Below are 15,982 nucleotides of genomic sequence, written 5' to 3'. Positions count from 1 at the left end.
CCTATTCCTCAGTATTTAAAAACACTGTGTCATGTCACATGAAAACAGCACGTTGCTCCTGGAAGAGTTCCATGTGCAGATGTCCCCATCACCGAAACTTACATTTTCATCCATTCAAATACCTCCCACTTAATTCAATCCTGGGTTAATTTGATCCTTCATTTAACATGATCACAGAAAGGAAACACACAGGTCATCAAGTCCAGGCTCCAACAGGCATCACATCATATAATCCCTTCCATGTGAGCCTCTACCAGCCAGGCAGCCCAGGATACTTGAATCCCACACCAATTAGTTCTACCACAGGCAGTGGTCAGGGAATGGGTCCATGACTTACATGAGAGGGCTCTGTCCTTGAGACCAGGGTCATCCCATTCATTCTTACAAGATCCTAATCATCTGTACCCAAATTCAATTATCTTTTGTTTTGCTCACGCCACCAAATGATGATGAATTTCACCACGGATGATGGAAGTTGCAGTTCTTGTGGTTAAAGAAAACAAGAGCAAGCCTAAAGGTGACCAGTGACGAGGCAGCTGCAATTACATACTCCACTGGTCACTGCTACTCTGAGGCATCAGACACCCTCATTCTGCTAAGGAACCTGAGAGATTCACCCCCATAAGGAACTGAGAGCAGGCTCATCCCTGTGTCACTTCAATGAGCAGAATTCAGCAGGCTCAGGTAAACTCCTTTCCTTCCACAGACCTCACTTTGCTGCTGAGGAGCTGATTTAACTGAACCACTAAAACACAACCACCTTTTCAGTCCCCAGAAGAACACCGCAATACCCTGAGATGTTTATTTCTCTTTCTAGCAAGTAGAAACACAGATTAACTCACCATCATAATAAAACTTGACATTTTCAGGCAGAGGTTCATATGGTGGAGCAAATACAGGACCTTTGTGCTCTAGGAACTTCCATTTAATGCCTTCAGGGTAGCGCTCTTCTTCCCACCTTCAAGAGAGAAATATGAACCAATACAATTTTAAGCTCCCAATCTTAATTTTATTACTGTGTGGATATGAGAGTATGCTAAATCAGCAAGAAATCACTGCTTTGTCAGGTACAGACCAACAACAAATACTCAATGTACTATCACCATTTAATTCCTTCTTTTTCTCCTTTTTCTTTTTCCAAAAGCACAGTCATATCCATGAGCAGAACACCTTGGGCTGCAGATTATCTGCTGCCATCCTATTCCTCACCTCTCATTTGCTCCTCTTTTCACAAAATCACACAGCTGAAATTGCTTAGATCTTAAGAAAATAAGACTTGGACCCTGTAAACCAGCTAGGATCATGCCAAATTAGTTTCAGCTGTGATCCAACATCAGGTCCAGGATGCCTGCTCAGCAAAGTCAAACAATTATGGTATATTATGCAGCTGCTTTCAGATGTGGACAATATGCCATTAAGGGCAGAGATAAAGAAACAGATGTTCATTTATGACCTAAATGAGAACAAACCTGCTTGGACAAGAAAGACTAAAACCTGCTCTGTCATTTTAAATTCATTCAAATTCTCTGGGTAAGAAAAGCGTACTTGAAGAAAAACAGAGCAGCCCAGAAAACTGCATGTTTGCCTTTAAGACACTCTGTAAAAAATGCTCTATAAAAATGCTTTGCAAGTGATGCATTTGGTACCACAACACAGCAAGGCAGGCGCCACCAATCCCACATTCCAAGGGAACAGGGTCAGCAATTCATCTGCAGAGAAAAGGCTCCTGCCAGGCCAGGATGCTCCCCCCAGTTCCCAGTGCCCAGGCCACTGATTCCACACTCCTCCCCTCCAAGCTCCTTTCATGATTACCACGACATTACTGCTACATGCTGCTGGCACAGGATTCCCTGCTGGGAAAGGCTATTTCACCTCAGCAATCAATCAACTGAAAGACCATTAACCTGTCACAGCACTCAGTCTCTGAATTGCCCAGACAACTTTGTTGAGCAGCCATGACAATAAAAAAAGAGGTTTAAGCTTCTGTCTGGTGTCAGCCCTAAGGAGCAGCATTCCTATTCCAGGTGCCACAGGAGCTGAGCAAAGATGTGCTGCCTGCATCTCAGGAGCTGTGATACACTGACTGATTGATTCATCTCTACCGAGATAAAAGTCACAGCATGGAAGATAAACACTGTACAACAGCTTCTGCTAGAAGACACTCAAAATGCTTCACTTGTGTCTGTACATCAACAATTTAGGAACAGCAGCAACACAGCAGCTGGCTGGAGTTTGAAAGGCACCATCTTTGACCACACCACTGGACCTGACTTCTTCTGATGAGAAGCAACAGCTTTAACAGCAAAGCACCCAAACCCAGCTATCAGTACAGAACTGCATGTCAGACTTCAGTCCCTGGCTGAAAAGAAGGCTCGAGTAAACCATGTTGATGTAAGAAACCAATATTGACACAGATTCCAAATATTTACATTCCTAATGATTGTTGTGTTTTGTTTTGTTTTTTTTTTTAATTAATTAGAAGCTAGAAATATAAATGTCTTGTCAAACATAGGCCTAGGTTCTTCCACCCAGAAGTTCTTTTCAGCAAAATAAATCTAAACCACTCTCAGCCAGAATAAGCTTCTCCTCTCTCACAACGAGCAATTTTATTCCAGTAAGAACAAAATAAGGGCATCATTCACAGTAGTTGCTGCTTTTCAGGACAGGTTTGTCATTCTTGTTTTTTAAAATTTATTCCTCTGGTCTTTACTTGGTGAAAAATTCAGTACCTCTATCCCTTCCTGTTCTTTTACAAAGGATGCATGTAAAAGCAGTACTAGAAAAGCAGCAGTTTAAATAGACAGCAGAAGGACATTGTGCCTTCTGGGAAGGCTACAAGGGAACATGGGATTCATGGGGTAGTTTCTAAGCTCAAAATGCCAGAAAGTGTGCCCCCCAAAGACCACAGACCATCCCCAATCCCACCTCCGCCTTCCTAAACATCACACATAAGCATTAAGACAAAAGATAAAAGGGAGTCTCCTGAGTGTAGCTCATTTTTCACTCTCATTTAGTTTCAAACAGGAAAAGCATTACAGCACCACTGCCCTTGGCAGTTTCTGGTTCTAAAGCAACGTTGTACACATGATTTTGTGGGAGAATTCTGCCTATTAGGAAAGCTGCCTCACTGATTCCAGCAACAACTCATCTGTCATATAGGCTTCTTAATTAAATCCCACATCAAACTTGTCTAAATATGCCAGGGTGGCTCAGGAAGGAAAAGTTGGAGAAGATCTTTCAAGTGGAATGAAAAGAGAGAACATTCTTGGAAAAAAAAAAACCAGAACATACCTCAGGGATATGTTATTTCAAGGAGATGAACTTGCTGTAACACAAGGTGGGAGAAGTGCTCCTAAGGTGCACTTCTGGATCACATTCTTCACACGCTGACAGGGCGTGAAAATGACCTCTGCAAGAGCTCCACTCGGTGATGAATGAGGCCAGTGCCTTGGGGATGTCTGCATCAAGCATTCACACAAGTGAGGATGAAAAAGCTCAAGGCAGCAAGCACTTGAGGAAGCAGTATCAGACGCTCAGAAAATTGACTCAGATGGAACATAAAATGCCCTTAAGAGAAACAAGTGAAGTTCAGATGAAACCTTGTCCAGCAAAGACACGCTATACAATGCTGCAGATGGATGAACATCAGCAGGAGGATGCAGAGCTAGCTCGTGCCAAATTCTGCAAAATTCTTCTTTTCCAAGGCACTTCTCCTCAGCAGTAAGCACAAACTGCAGGGCTTAACACTGCTAAAGGGGCCTGTGCTGCCCAGGCAGGTGAGGGGAGAATAGCACAGCTTTCCAGTAAGGGTCTGCTGTTCAAGGATACAGCCCACAATAAAACGAGCTGGGATAACAGAATATTAAGTTAGACAGAACCAGTAAGGGGGGCTGAGACAAAGCCAAAAAACCACCAGATCGTTAAGGCTTAAAAAGACCTTCTGTAGCTTCTATTGCTTTATGTCCCTGTGGTTTGGTAATGTTACAGCACATTAAAAATATGATGTCAAAGGATTTGAGAAAAAAAGTGGATTGCTCAGGAAAAAGGGGAGTTTTGGGGAGAGGCTAGAAACCCAAGTTTCTAAGGGAGTATTCACATATGAAGAAGATTTGCAAGTGCTGATGTTCTGAGGAAGTTGTGACAGTCAAAGAGAAATATGTAAAAACTATAAACACTACAGAAGATTTTTTTTTCTTTTTAAGGATGAATCAGTAACAGTGTCAATAAAGGAATAAAGGATTGAACCTGAAAGGATTGAAGATTATAAAGACTCTCCCCAACTCTACATATCTATTAAAAACAGCCAGATGATCTGAGAAAATATCAAGGAAACATCCCTAAAAGACCATAAAAATACATTACAGGTGGGCAGAAAACACACATGCTTTCAAGAAGTACATATGCACTAAAATGAAGGAAGTCCTAAGGCCAAAACTTCAAAACAAACAAATGGTAGCTCCCCTCAAATCTAGAAATAACAGTTAAAATTACTATGGAGAGTTATAAAAAAAATCCAGCAGGTTTCTTACACAGAGCACTACTGATGTATCACAGGTCTGTCTTCCAAATGAACCACAAAGGTCAGACTTATTTAAAAAAGATTCTAAAAAAATTTAAGAGTGGGTGAATGTAAAACTTCAGTGATGTTACTTAAGGATCCTGGGCAAGACAGAAAGTGTTTTTCATTTAGAACTCATTTTCAGAAATCATTTGTCAAACAGGCTGAGCTAACTGGTCACTTGATCAATCGAGTTTCATTTTTGTGCCAGAGGCAGGAGCAGTTTTGAGAGGCACAGCTGACACCCACTCACGCTGTACTTCTATGGAACACAGCTAAGTTCTACTAGAATACTGCTTAACACATCTGCACTCATTAATATATTCCTTAATCCACCTGCACCTATTAATATATTCCTGCTGACACCCCCAAGCCTACAAGCTTTTGTACTGCTCTCAAGAGTGTCAGCACAGAGCAGCTTCTGGGCACAAGAATATTGGTATCTGATCATTATAGGCAGCTTCTACATGACACAGATAGGGAAAAAAAAAACCCAACCACCCAGACAGCCCCACAAAATACTTATTTCCTGTTTTAGGGATATCACTTCTACTTCAGAGGATGAACACAGTGAATGAGATATTTATTTAGAGCTTACCAGAAAGTAAGCCAATTATTCAGAACAAATCCTCATGAATCAACAGAAGAGAAAGCCAGATGTGCTTATTCAGCCAGCATGGGAGGTACAGGCAAGTCCAGGTGCAGATGGGAGCCTACAGCACTGACTATATATAGTTACCATTTCCATTTTTGCTCCTCTTCTTTTTTCGGCTTCTTTCTTTTGTCTGCTTCAGGGATTTTCTTATCTTTGCTCTTAACTTTCTTTGCTTTGCTGTCCTGCAAAATGAGTAAGATCCTGTAAGAACAAGCTACTGTATTTCTCCTTCCCCTGAAAAGAACTAAAAGACTCTCTCTTGGGGTATATAAGAGCTGAACTCCTGTAGCTTCACCTCATAAATGTGCTCTCAGATCATCCCATTAAGTCAAAGTATGCTGATGGTCCCACTAAAGGTTTCAGCCAAATTCTTTTACTTTACACTGGGGATGTGCTAAATGCACACAGCCAGTTATCACCTGGTAAGGGGCAAGTCTGGGCCACGGGAAGGGAATTGCTGTGTTACAGAACCTCCTCCCTGGCCTGCACTGGAGTGTCTGGTCTGGCAAATGCTGCAGAGCACAACCACCATAGTCAGATGGTTGATCCTGGTGCATGCTCAGTGTAGAGACACTTCCTTTGAAGGGAAGAATTCACCCTATTGCCCAGAGGTGCTGCAACATGTGTCTCACAAGGGTGTCTCTGCCAGATGTGTAGTTTGTCAGTCTCAAATTAGGGCTAACCTTTTGCAAGTCCCTCTCCAAAGAAATTTCCACCTAGGCTCCATCTAAATGCTTTAAGCTTCCTTCTAGTATCTCATCTCTTTTCCATCTCCCCTGCCTCTGAACCCTGCAATTACCACATGTTGTGAGCAAGGCTCCCCTGCCCCCTGCCAGCTCCTTAACAGAAGGATTGTGAATTGCCTGAACAGCCTGGAAGTTCATGTCCTGGAGGCATCTTCTCCACCCTTTGTTTTAAGGGTTGGAAAGAAAGTTTCCCTGACTTTTTATAAATTACAATTCAGACAAGTTAATATCTGCACCATTAGTGGGGATCTGCCACACACAGCTCTGTTCCAGACAAAATCAGATTCCCCTTGCTCTGCATAATCCCACACCAAATAGCCTGGCTCTTCTTTATGATAAAAATGAACTCGTCTGTTACATTACCTCTTCTTCCTCTTGTTTCCTTTTCTTTGCTTTCTTGATGTCTTCTGTTTTGATTTTCTTGGGTTTGTAGTCAGCACTAAGAACAAAAAGACTTGCTGATGAAATCGATCCATTTTCCAGTACAAATAAAGAGAAGTCACAGACATACAGTTTATGTGCACAAGCTTGCAGCATAGCTAGCATTTTTAATTTATAAAGATATCATTTATACCCTGCTCTTTCAGAAGACTCAATAATCCCAATTCAGCACAACAGCTTACAAAACCTACAAGATGTTATTATCAATACCTCTCCACAAGTTTCACTGCTGAAACAAACATCTTCCTCAATGAAGAATCAATTCAAAAGCATTAATAGCCATGCAGATTCCATGGGATGGGATAAATGGGTATAAGCTTATTGGCACGTTCTATCCCAACTCTCTTTCCAGTCTGGATCTCAGATCCAGACTGGGATCTTGCCCCCAAGACTCATTTGCACCCCCTACTAATTCAAACAAAAGTGAAATTGAGTACTGGTAGATTACATAAACACAACCTCATTTCCAGTGAGGTTGGAAAAGACCTCTGAGATCATCCAGTCCAACCTATGACTCAATATTGCCTTGTCAACCAGACCAGGACACTGAGTACCATGTCCAGTCTTTCCTTAAACACCTCCAGGGATGGTGACTCCACCACCTCCCTGGGCAGCCCACTCCAAGGTCTGATGACCCTTTCTGTGAAGAAATTCCTCCTAATGCCCAACCTAAACCTCCCCTGGTGCAGCTTAAGACCATGTCCTCTTGTCCTATCCCTTGTTCTGGGGAGGAGAGCCTGATCCCCACCTGGCTGCACCCTCCTGTCAGGGAGTGCTGGACAGTGAAAAGGTTTGGAGAGTGATAAGGTCATCCCTGAGCTTTCTCTTCTCCAGGCTGAGCCCCCTCAGCCACTCCTCACTGGACTTGTGCTCCAGACCCTTCCTGAGCTCCACTGCCTTCTTCTGGACTCCCTCCCGTACCTCGATGTCCTTCCTGAATTGAACTTGAGGTGCCCTCACCAGGGCCCAGGAAAGGGGCAGAATCACCTCCCTGCTCCTGCTGGCCACACTCTTCCTGATACAGGTCACATGCCATTGGCCTTCTTGGCCAACTGGGCTCATGTTCAGCTGCTGTTGACCACCATCCCCAGGGCCTTTTCTGCTGGGCCCTTTCCAGCAACTCTGCCCCCAGCCTGGAGCAGTGCAGAGGGTCAAAGTGTCAGAACTGGCACTTGGTCTTGTTGAACATCATGCTGGTGGTCTCAGCCCATTGATGCCCATGACAGCCTCCAACCATCACATCTCCCACCTGCCCTTCTGTTGGTGAACAGCAGGTCCAGCAGGGTACTACTCCTCTAAGGCCACAGCTGTCCTTACCAGCTGTGACAGAAAGTTCTTTTCCACACACTCCTCCAGGAACGTCCCAGCCTGCCTCCTCTCTGCTGTGTTGAGTTTCCAGTAGGTATCCAGCAGGTTAAAGTCTTCCACAAGAACAAGGGCTGGCAGTGGTGAAACGTCAGCCAGCCACTCATAGCATAGCTCATCCACCTCGTCATCCTGGTTGGGTGGTCTGCAGCGAGGTTCTCAGCAGGATATCTGCACTACCAGCCTCCCCCTTGATGCTCATCCATAGGCACTCAACCTTATTGTCACTATTCTTGAGCTCTATGCAGACAAAACACTCCCTAATGTACAGGAACACCCCAATTCTTAATCTTTCCATTGCAGATGTGACAGGGGAAGTCATACAAACCTAGCAGAAGGCAGCAAGTGATTACACAAAAGAAAAGATGTCCCACCCATGTCTCTTGGAACTGAGAGCTGTAGGGATGGAGTGCCACCATGGTGAAACCCTTCCAGCCCTTTAACTCCTGACTGCTAATAAAGACAAACGATGTGAAGAGCTGGACACAGCTGGGCACAGTGTCAGATCCCAGCGAGATGGGTCTGAGCTTGTATTTCAGTGGGTTCCTGTGTCAGGAAAGCATCATGGGTGTTTCTCTTTGAGACAACAACGCTCAGCGTAACTTATGACACATTGAGACTCCAGGCAAACCACGCCAGGCAGTGCAGCAAGCCTCCCCCTGCCTCCAAACAGGCTGACAGTGCATTTTCTACCTCTTGTGCAGTCATTTCCTTGCCCAACAGAAACCACTGCAGCCACTTTGCTACGTTAATACCTCACGTGCTCACATTTCTGCTTTACAGTCTTCATCAGTCTTTACCTGCCTTCTGGGGTTTTTCTTTTTTATTTACTAGTTCTGCAACATTTCACAGCACCATCTGCAGAAGCAGGTAGTGGCATTTTGCCTTGCACAGCACAAATACTATCCCTGCCCTGCTCAGAGAACTTGTAACAGCATAAGGAGTCTGGTCTCAGACCTCCGGCATCCATCTTAAGAAGTCTGTGCTGATCACTTGAAATTCCACCTGCTCCCTCAATGTTCTCCTTTTAAAACTAAAGGCAAGCATCCAAGTCACCAGCACCCACACTACTTACTCATCATCCTCTCGAGGTCTTTTCAGGGGTTTGGAGTCCTCTTTAGGAGATGCATAAAACCCATCATCATCTGGTTCATCTTTAATACGTGGTGGACTACAAAAAGAAGCAAAGAAATACAGTTCTACTTTCAAAGATGAAGTTTCTTGGAAACCAGCAACAACTAAGTTTTAAGAAATAATCATCTGCAAAGTGGGCACGTCTTCCATGGAACGTGCTGCCATCACAAGACAGCAAAGGCTTGAGATGTGTCATTTTCTGAATATAGACACTATAAGGAGAGTAATTCAATGTCTACATATTTGCCATTTCTCAAGAAACATCAAGTTCAATTTCAATGACTCAAAGCTCATTTTGTTTCTCTGAGGTTTTGAATAAAAACAACTGTAGCTTCCAGCACTTTCAAATATACTTAAAAACTGAAATGCCTGTGTGAAGTTCAAATGCAAGATGTTATTTAGTTTCAACTCAATATCCTTATTGAGCCTTCTAAGACAGAAAAAGATTATCAACTAAACAAAGATTTGAAAGCTATTCCCTGGAACATTTTGCCAACTAAATATTGAGGCATGTGAAAACCAGAAAAGGAAACAAAGATTTGGCAAAGTTAAACACATCAGTCTCTTTTCACTATCCAAACTGGAGGAAGCAAACAATCCTGTCCCTTTCAACAGACCACAAAGTTAGGCTCAATGTTTTCAGCCATTCTGTCCCAAGACATTAGCAATAAGAAAAAAAAATAGAGTATGAGTGCAAGAGATACTATTCTGTTAGACAAACTCATTATTTCTAGATTACAGAGAAGCATTTCACTGATCTTCATGAAGAAAAAGATGTCTCAAAGAGTCCAAAATTACATTTTGAAGCACTTAGTGTCATCTTGGGCTTCCTTATTCATGTCCCACCAACAATTTCTATATCAAATTGACCCAGTTTCTAAGCCAAGATGCGGATTTTGCAATCAGATGAAGAAGGAGTTAAAATAAGCAGCATTCAGCTTTGTAGACCAGAGTCAGCAGGAGACATTAGGGGGTCTCATGTTAGCTGGCAGTGTGTCCATGAAGCAGAACAAGCAGTTTGCTCCTTCACAGCTATAAAGCCACTGCAGTGGTGGAGGATGCAGCTCAGGGGACATACAAACAAGCTGCTCTACAAAGCCATTTCTGTTGCATCGCCTGGAATTGACTAAGACACAAATCTGCAGCACAGAGACAGTTGCAAAATATCTATGGAAAAAAAGGTAATCATCCCACTTAATACATTCTCCCTTTCATGCAGAATTACAGTGTGTAAAGTCACTAGGAATTTTAACTATTTTAACATTGAAACATTGCACAAGGTTTTGTAATGGAAGAAATAAAGTGTGAGTCTGTGAAAATAAAGGATCTGTATGACCAAGCTGATCCTTGACTTGCATTGTTTGCAAGACTGTAACACTGCTCATCATATCAAGTCTTAAGGAAGAAAATCAAAACCATCTGAGTGAGGACATTTTTCTCTGCGGAACTCATAAAAGAATATTTCAGCAGGAAAAAAAAATAAAATAATTACTTTACTCTTAGCCATCACTTAGCCCTGAAGAAGGCACAAATGCAATGGCTCCTCCAGTCTTTTCTCAAACACATGAAAAAATGCTCTTCGACCTAAGGAGGATTCAGTTATATTGATATGAGAGCATCTAACATCCCTGGTGAGATTAGCACATCGTGCCATTCTGCTGAACAGCAGAGGCTAGAGAGTTATTAACTGTCTGCTCCACCATGAAACACCTGAATGTCACTGCCTTCTACTTCCAGAGAATTCCCCAAAGGGCCTGGAGATGGCGCCTCTGCCCTGCGCCAAGCCTGACTCCTTCCTCTGCATTTTTAAATAAGAGCAGGGAAATGAAAGAGATGGAAGAACTCATGTCAATAGGGCACATTCCAAACAAACAAAGAATACCTAAAAGGCATGGGCCAGGCAGGTGCCTTCTCCCAACCTCTCTGTATCCACAGAACGTGGTGAGACTGGAAAGATTTTATTTGTTTTGATTTTAAGTGGGCTCACAAACTGAAAGAATTCATGAACTAAGCGCTGCTCTTGACTAACAGATATGGATACATGCATCCACCATACCACACACCTTCAGTAAGTCAGTGGACTGGATTTAGCACCTTAAAAATAACCAATGACTGGACTGTAAACAAGTCACAGGAGATCTTGGTTGACTATTAAGAAAATGTACTCTTCTATCAATTGCTCACTTCAGGTTTTTAATAAGACTACTTAGTGATTACTGATACAACACTCAAGTCCAGGAGGTTCTATTATAAGCAGGAATTTAGTACTAGAGTAGCACATTTATGCATTTCCTGAAGGTACTTCTAATTGTACATGTCACTTGTCACTCTTCTGCAAAGGCTTCAGGCTGCAGTCACAACACAGGAGAGACACACAGAGGCAATCTGGACTGGCTTTGCTAGGTCTTGTCTCCAGCAGACTGTCTGCAGGGTTCAAGTTCCAATTTTACAACAGAGGCTCTTTCAAATTCAGCTACCAGTGTTCCCATAGTTTGGTCTGTCCTCAGGAGAATGCAGCTCCTGAGTACTCAGACAAACCCAGCATGTGGAGGCAGACACCAGGTATTCCACAGCTCCCATCCCCAGTTACTGGGTAAGCAGATCTACCCATTCTCATAATTGAGAAGAACATATCTACTGAAGGGCTTAAGAGTGCCCCAATTTTTTCTGAAGACCAAGTGAGAGGATTCAAACACGGAGCACCTATGAAAAGTCAAACTGCAGCTTTTTCCAAATCATAGACCTGATTTCTTACCTGGAAAAACCATTTTCCTTTTCCTTCTTTATTTTTATATCACCAGAAGATGACTTCATCTGAAAAACATAAAAAGTAGGAGCTGATTAGCATTTTCCAACATACAACACAGAGTATTTAACTTGCAGAAGGAACTGTGACTATCTCCGTCCCCTGCAGACCTTAGTGAGCTACATGTCAGAGAGGCAACATTTTCTGCAAGTCTTAGTCAATTCAGTACTTTTTGGCCCTCCAATTTCCTCAGCAAATTGGAATTAACTATATAGTTTGTTCTTGCATGGACTGAATGTGAGATGACTGATTTTTCTCCCTTGTCTCTGAACCCAAGCTTGGCAAAGTGAAATGTAACGGGAGAAAATGTGGAGCCAGTGGACACAGCTCCACAGTGGAACTGTTTCTATTCGCATACCTCCAGATAAAGCTCTTATGAGTTTGTAACTACCACTCCACAAAAAAAGTGTCTGGGTTAGCATTGGGCTAATTCCCTCCAAGTTGATAAAAACTTGGAAGTACAAGCTACATCTAACCCACTGAGTTTGTACTATTCAGTATTATAAGCCAGAGCCATCCTCTTGTCTCTCCCACAGGAGACACCCACCTTCTCTTCCTTTCTCTTCTCCTTGTCTTTATCTTTGTGTTTGTCTTTGTGTTTCTCTGAGCTGCCATCTTTGTGTTTGGTTTTCTCCTTGTCTTTGTGTTTCTTTTCCGAGGAATCTTTGTGCTCACTGCAAGACAAGAGAGTGTGTTTGCAGAGGAGAACACAAGGAGATTTGACTAATACAATTTCCAGTGGTAAAGAGTCACAGGTTTTGATGATTACAAGCCCTAAAAAATAAGGGATCGCCTTAACAGGAAGATCCACCAGAGTCTCCTGTCAGGCATGATCCGTTCTCCTTGGGAGGAAGAACAGGAGGGATACCACAAAATCCCAGTTGCCAAGCCTCCACTTCAGGACACCCATCAGCCTGGATTGCTGAGGAAATCCACAGCTGCTACACTTAAAGCTCAACTCTTTAGGATGAATTCCCACTGTCTCTACTTTTCCTCTTTTTCCTAGTCCACATGAAAGGTCACTGGAACAGAGCCGCCAGCCCCGTCAATGCCCGTGTCAGCTTTTGCTCAGACAACAGTTTGTCATTGTAGCAGCTCTCATCTCTGGAACTTAAAGAGAAAAGCGCTGATCTCTATTATTCCCAAACAGATGGGAAAACCAGAGCAAACAGGATATGTGATGTCCTTGTGTTTATGCAAAGTCAAACAGAAAAGGCAGGAATAATGCTGCAGTCCTCAGCTGGAGCTGTTGATGCCGCCACAGCCAGCCCAGCTCTGCTGGAACAGCCCCACTGCGTGGGGCAAGGACCCAACAAAGGTGTTTCCAAGTGAGAGTCTGGTCTGTAACTACTCTGGTGTTATGAATAGCAGTATTGAGAGTTTAAATACCTAGAATCTTTAGTCAGAACACAGGAGAAAATGCATACAAGGAGAAGAAAATCAACCTTTATTATTCTGTTTCTACCCACTTCTGATTTCTGAGACATCAGGATAAATTTGTATCACATTTTCATTTTTCGTATCAGCTAGAAAGACACATGGCTGTTTTCGAATGAAAATGAGGTTTCTCATGGAATGACAAACCTTGAAGTCAAAAGTGAGGCAATACTCTCAAGAGACTCAGAATAGAAACATCAAGAACTGGCCACAAGGATTAGCAGCAGTGGTGTGGAAGCCAAGCAACAAGCCTGGCAATTCTACAGGCGTTCAATACACACTTATAAGGTTGTGTGGACTCCCTGAGGTCACCCAGGGCTTTAGCAAGTCAAAGGCATGGTGTAAATCAGCATGGATAGGCACTAACCAAGCTGTGTTCCTCATGCTGGCTCTGTTCACACTCTCCCTTCTCAGCACTTGACTCCCATCACTGCTGTTCTCTGGGACACACTGTGCTTCTCCTCAGGATTACAAAATGCACTACAAAGCTTTACTAGAAAAAGGCACTTTCCTTATTTCAGTTATTTCAACACTCAGGTGCAAGCCCAAACCAATCTGGGTGAACATAGCCCTGAAAAACAAGCCAGGAATGCTGGGCAAGAGCAGGATTTTTAAAAATTACACATTCTTTGAGTTTTCTTTCTAACACAGAAACAGACTGCAGAAAGGTTGATGGCTACAGAGAGCGAGCAGCACATTAACCAGTTCCCACAGCCTGTGTGTGGTCATGAGCAAGGTAATCACAGTCACAAATACAGCAACCCACACCCAGCTTACACCTGCAGACACCAGTGTGGACAAATGCATGTGAATCTGCCAAAGGTCTAAATAATTCAAGCCCAGAGTAGCTTGAATAATAACACTCCAATAAATATACATTGAATAAATTGAATAAACACACACCAGCCATCCAAGCTCAAGCAGCTAAAGCGTGAAAATCCATCTCTGAAGGATCCATCAGTATATTCACATGCTGTGTGACACTAAGATACCAGCAGCAAGAGAAAGCATTTTCATTTTAACTCTCTAGCAACCTCTTCATACAAAGCAGTGAAGGCCTATCTGAACATCAAAAGGCAGCAGGCACTCTAGAAATGCTTGTAGTTGGACACACAGCACCACATGTTGCCTGTGAGCAGACTCAACAACTGCAGACTATTCTTACCAGCAGATCATGTTATGTACAGTGTGCTCAGGCCATGCGAGTACAGACACGGAACATCCTGACACTGGATCCTGGAAATCCACGACATGCCTGCTGCTCCTGCTCAGACCTCTCATCCCAGGTTCTGTACCCTGTTTATTCATCAGTATTCCAAGCTCAGGACACCTATTTACTTTTCCTTAGCTTCAATCAGATTCACTGACTGTCTGAAAGCAAAGACTCCCACACATTACTAGTAATTTTTTAATTCAGGAAGGTCTGGAAATTCTGACATGATATCTTGCACTGGTATCTGTATGGCAGGTACCCCATTTGCCAAAGATTTAAGGTTGACAATTTAAGAGGTATCTCAACTTGCATATATTAAAACAAATACTCATAATAATAACAACAACATTCAATATCAATAATCAAGTCAACCCTACTACATCAATCCAAGTTGTGGATGCCACATCCCTGTATTGAAGGCCAGGTTGGACAGGGTTTGGACCACTGCGTCTGGTGGAAGGTGTCCCAGCCCATGGCAGGGCATGGAATGAGATGAGCCTTAAGGTGCCTTTCAACCCAAAGCATTCTGTGATTCTACAATTCCAATGTACAAAAAAAAATTCATAACAAATACACACAAGGCTCAGACCCATCTTGTTCTTTACAAGTTTACTTGTGTTTGTTTTCTCACTCTTTATCGTTCTTCTTTGATATTTAAATCCTACCTGAAATAGCATGTTTTACTCAAACATTAATTTGGATTGTTAAAGCTGCAACCACTGGAGTTAGTGCTCTGAGATAAAGTCCATGGCAGTGGCTGTCCCTTGGGAGTTTGGAGTAGTGAAAAAAACCCACAAAAACCCAAAGAAGAGAAACAATTTGGTTTTCCAAAGCACCATACCCAATCTCACTACCAGCCAAAAGCACTAGCTTTCAGTACCTGACTGGAAGAGCTCTGGGATGTACACAAAGCATGATTAAAAGCAAACTAATGGATGACTATCTAGATCAGTAAAGCTAAGACTGAAACAGAAACAAAATCCCATTGGCCTAGAGAGACAGAGACAATATTTGAGTGTGCTGAATGCTTACAGACTACAGCTGGAATAAAAAAAAAGTGCTAAAACCTCTAAAAACTTAGGCTTGTTTAAGTAGAAGCTCAAATGACAACCCTCTTGAAAGACAGTAAGTTGCCAGCATTGAAAAGCTGTCATGCACGCTAATCTCAATTTTTCAGTGTAATTTCTCAGATTTTTCAGCATCAGAGCCAGAATCAAGAAGTCTGGCTTCCTGACTCAGTCTTAGCTGTTGGTCTTAATTTAATTTTTTTATCATAAGACTATCCTTCCCCTTTGCTCTGTAAGGAGCAATAAATTTCTCACCCAAGCAATGTGGGCTCAGATAACCTAAGGAAACTCTGTCTCCAGTTTCACTCAGCAGCTTCATTTTCCAAAGATCAGCACTTGCTTGCTGCTGCTCCTGGTGACTGGGAGGAATTCCCTAGATAAAAATCTGGTATCGTGTACTTTTCACTCCAGTGTTAAAAGAGAGCATACATTTCTTTCCCTTATTTGTAAGTAACCTGCTTGCCAGCCCTGTTTCCAAACAGTGGGCCACAGCTCTTCTACAGCTCAGCACAAAACCTGACATGTGCCATCAAAGAAGGTTTCTCTTGGAAGGATGGAAA

The 15,982-nt window shown here is 42.7% G+C and overlaps 1 protein-coding gene across 2 annotated transcripts in view; it reads right to left on the bottom strand.

The window, feature by feature from the left end:
- Positions 1-15,982, bottom strand: part of TOP1 (DNA topoisomerase I) — a 65,837-nt gene that overhangs the window by 14,776 nt on the left and 35,079 nt on the right. Inside the window, exons 5-10 of one of the 2 annotated variants that reach the window (XM_053992970.1) lie at positions 12,253-12,379; positions 11,655-11,713; positions 8,841-8,936; positions 6,323-6,398; positions 5,298-5,395; positions 843-958 (exon numbers count right to left, since the gene is read on the bottom strand). In XM_053992970.1, the coding sequence (XP_053848945.1) occupies positions 843-958; positions 5,298-5,395; positions 6,323-6,398; positions 8,841-8,936; positions 11,655-11,713; positions 12,253-12,379 (572 nt within the window). Of the gene's footprint in view, positions 1-842; positions 959-5,297; positions 5,396-6,322; positions 6,399-7,717; positions 7,948-8,840; positions 8,937-11,654; positions 11,714-12,252; positions 12,380-15,982 lie in introns of those variants that run through there. The other variant, XM_053992971.1, reaches the window with a different exon arrangement.

This window comes from Vidua macroura, chromosome 17, assembly GCF_024509145.1.
Source record: "Vidua macroura isolate BioBank_ID:100142 chromosome 17, ASM2450914v1, whole genome shotgun sequence".
Taxonomy (NCBI): domain Eukaryota; kingdom Metazoa; phylum Chordata; class Aves; order Passeriformes; family Viduidae; genus Vidua; species Vidua macroura.
Note: the sequence above shows the minus strand (reverse complement) of the source record. Positions and strands in the feature narration are given on the sequence as shown.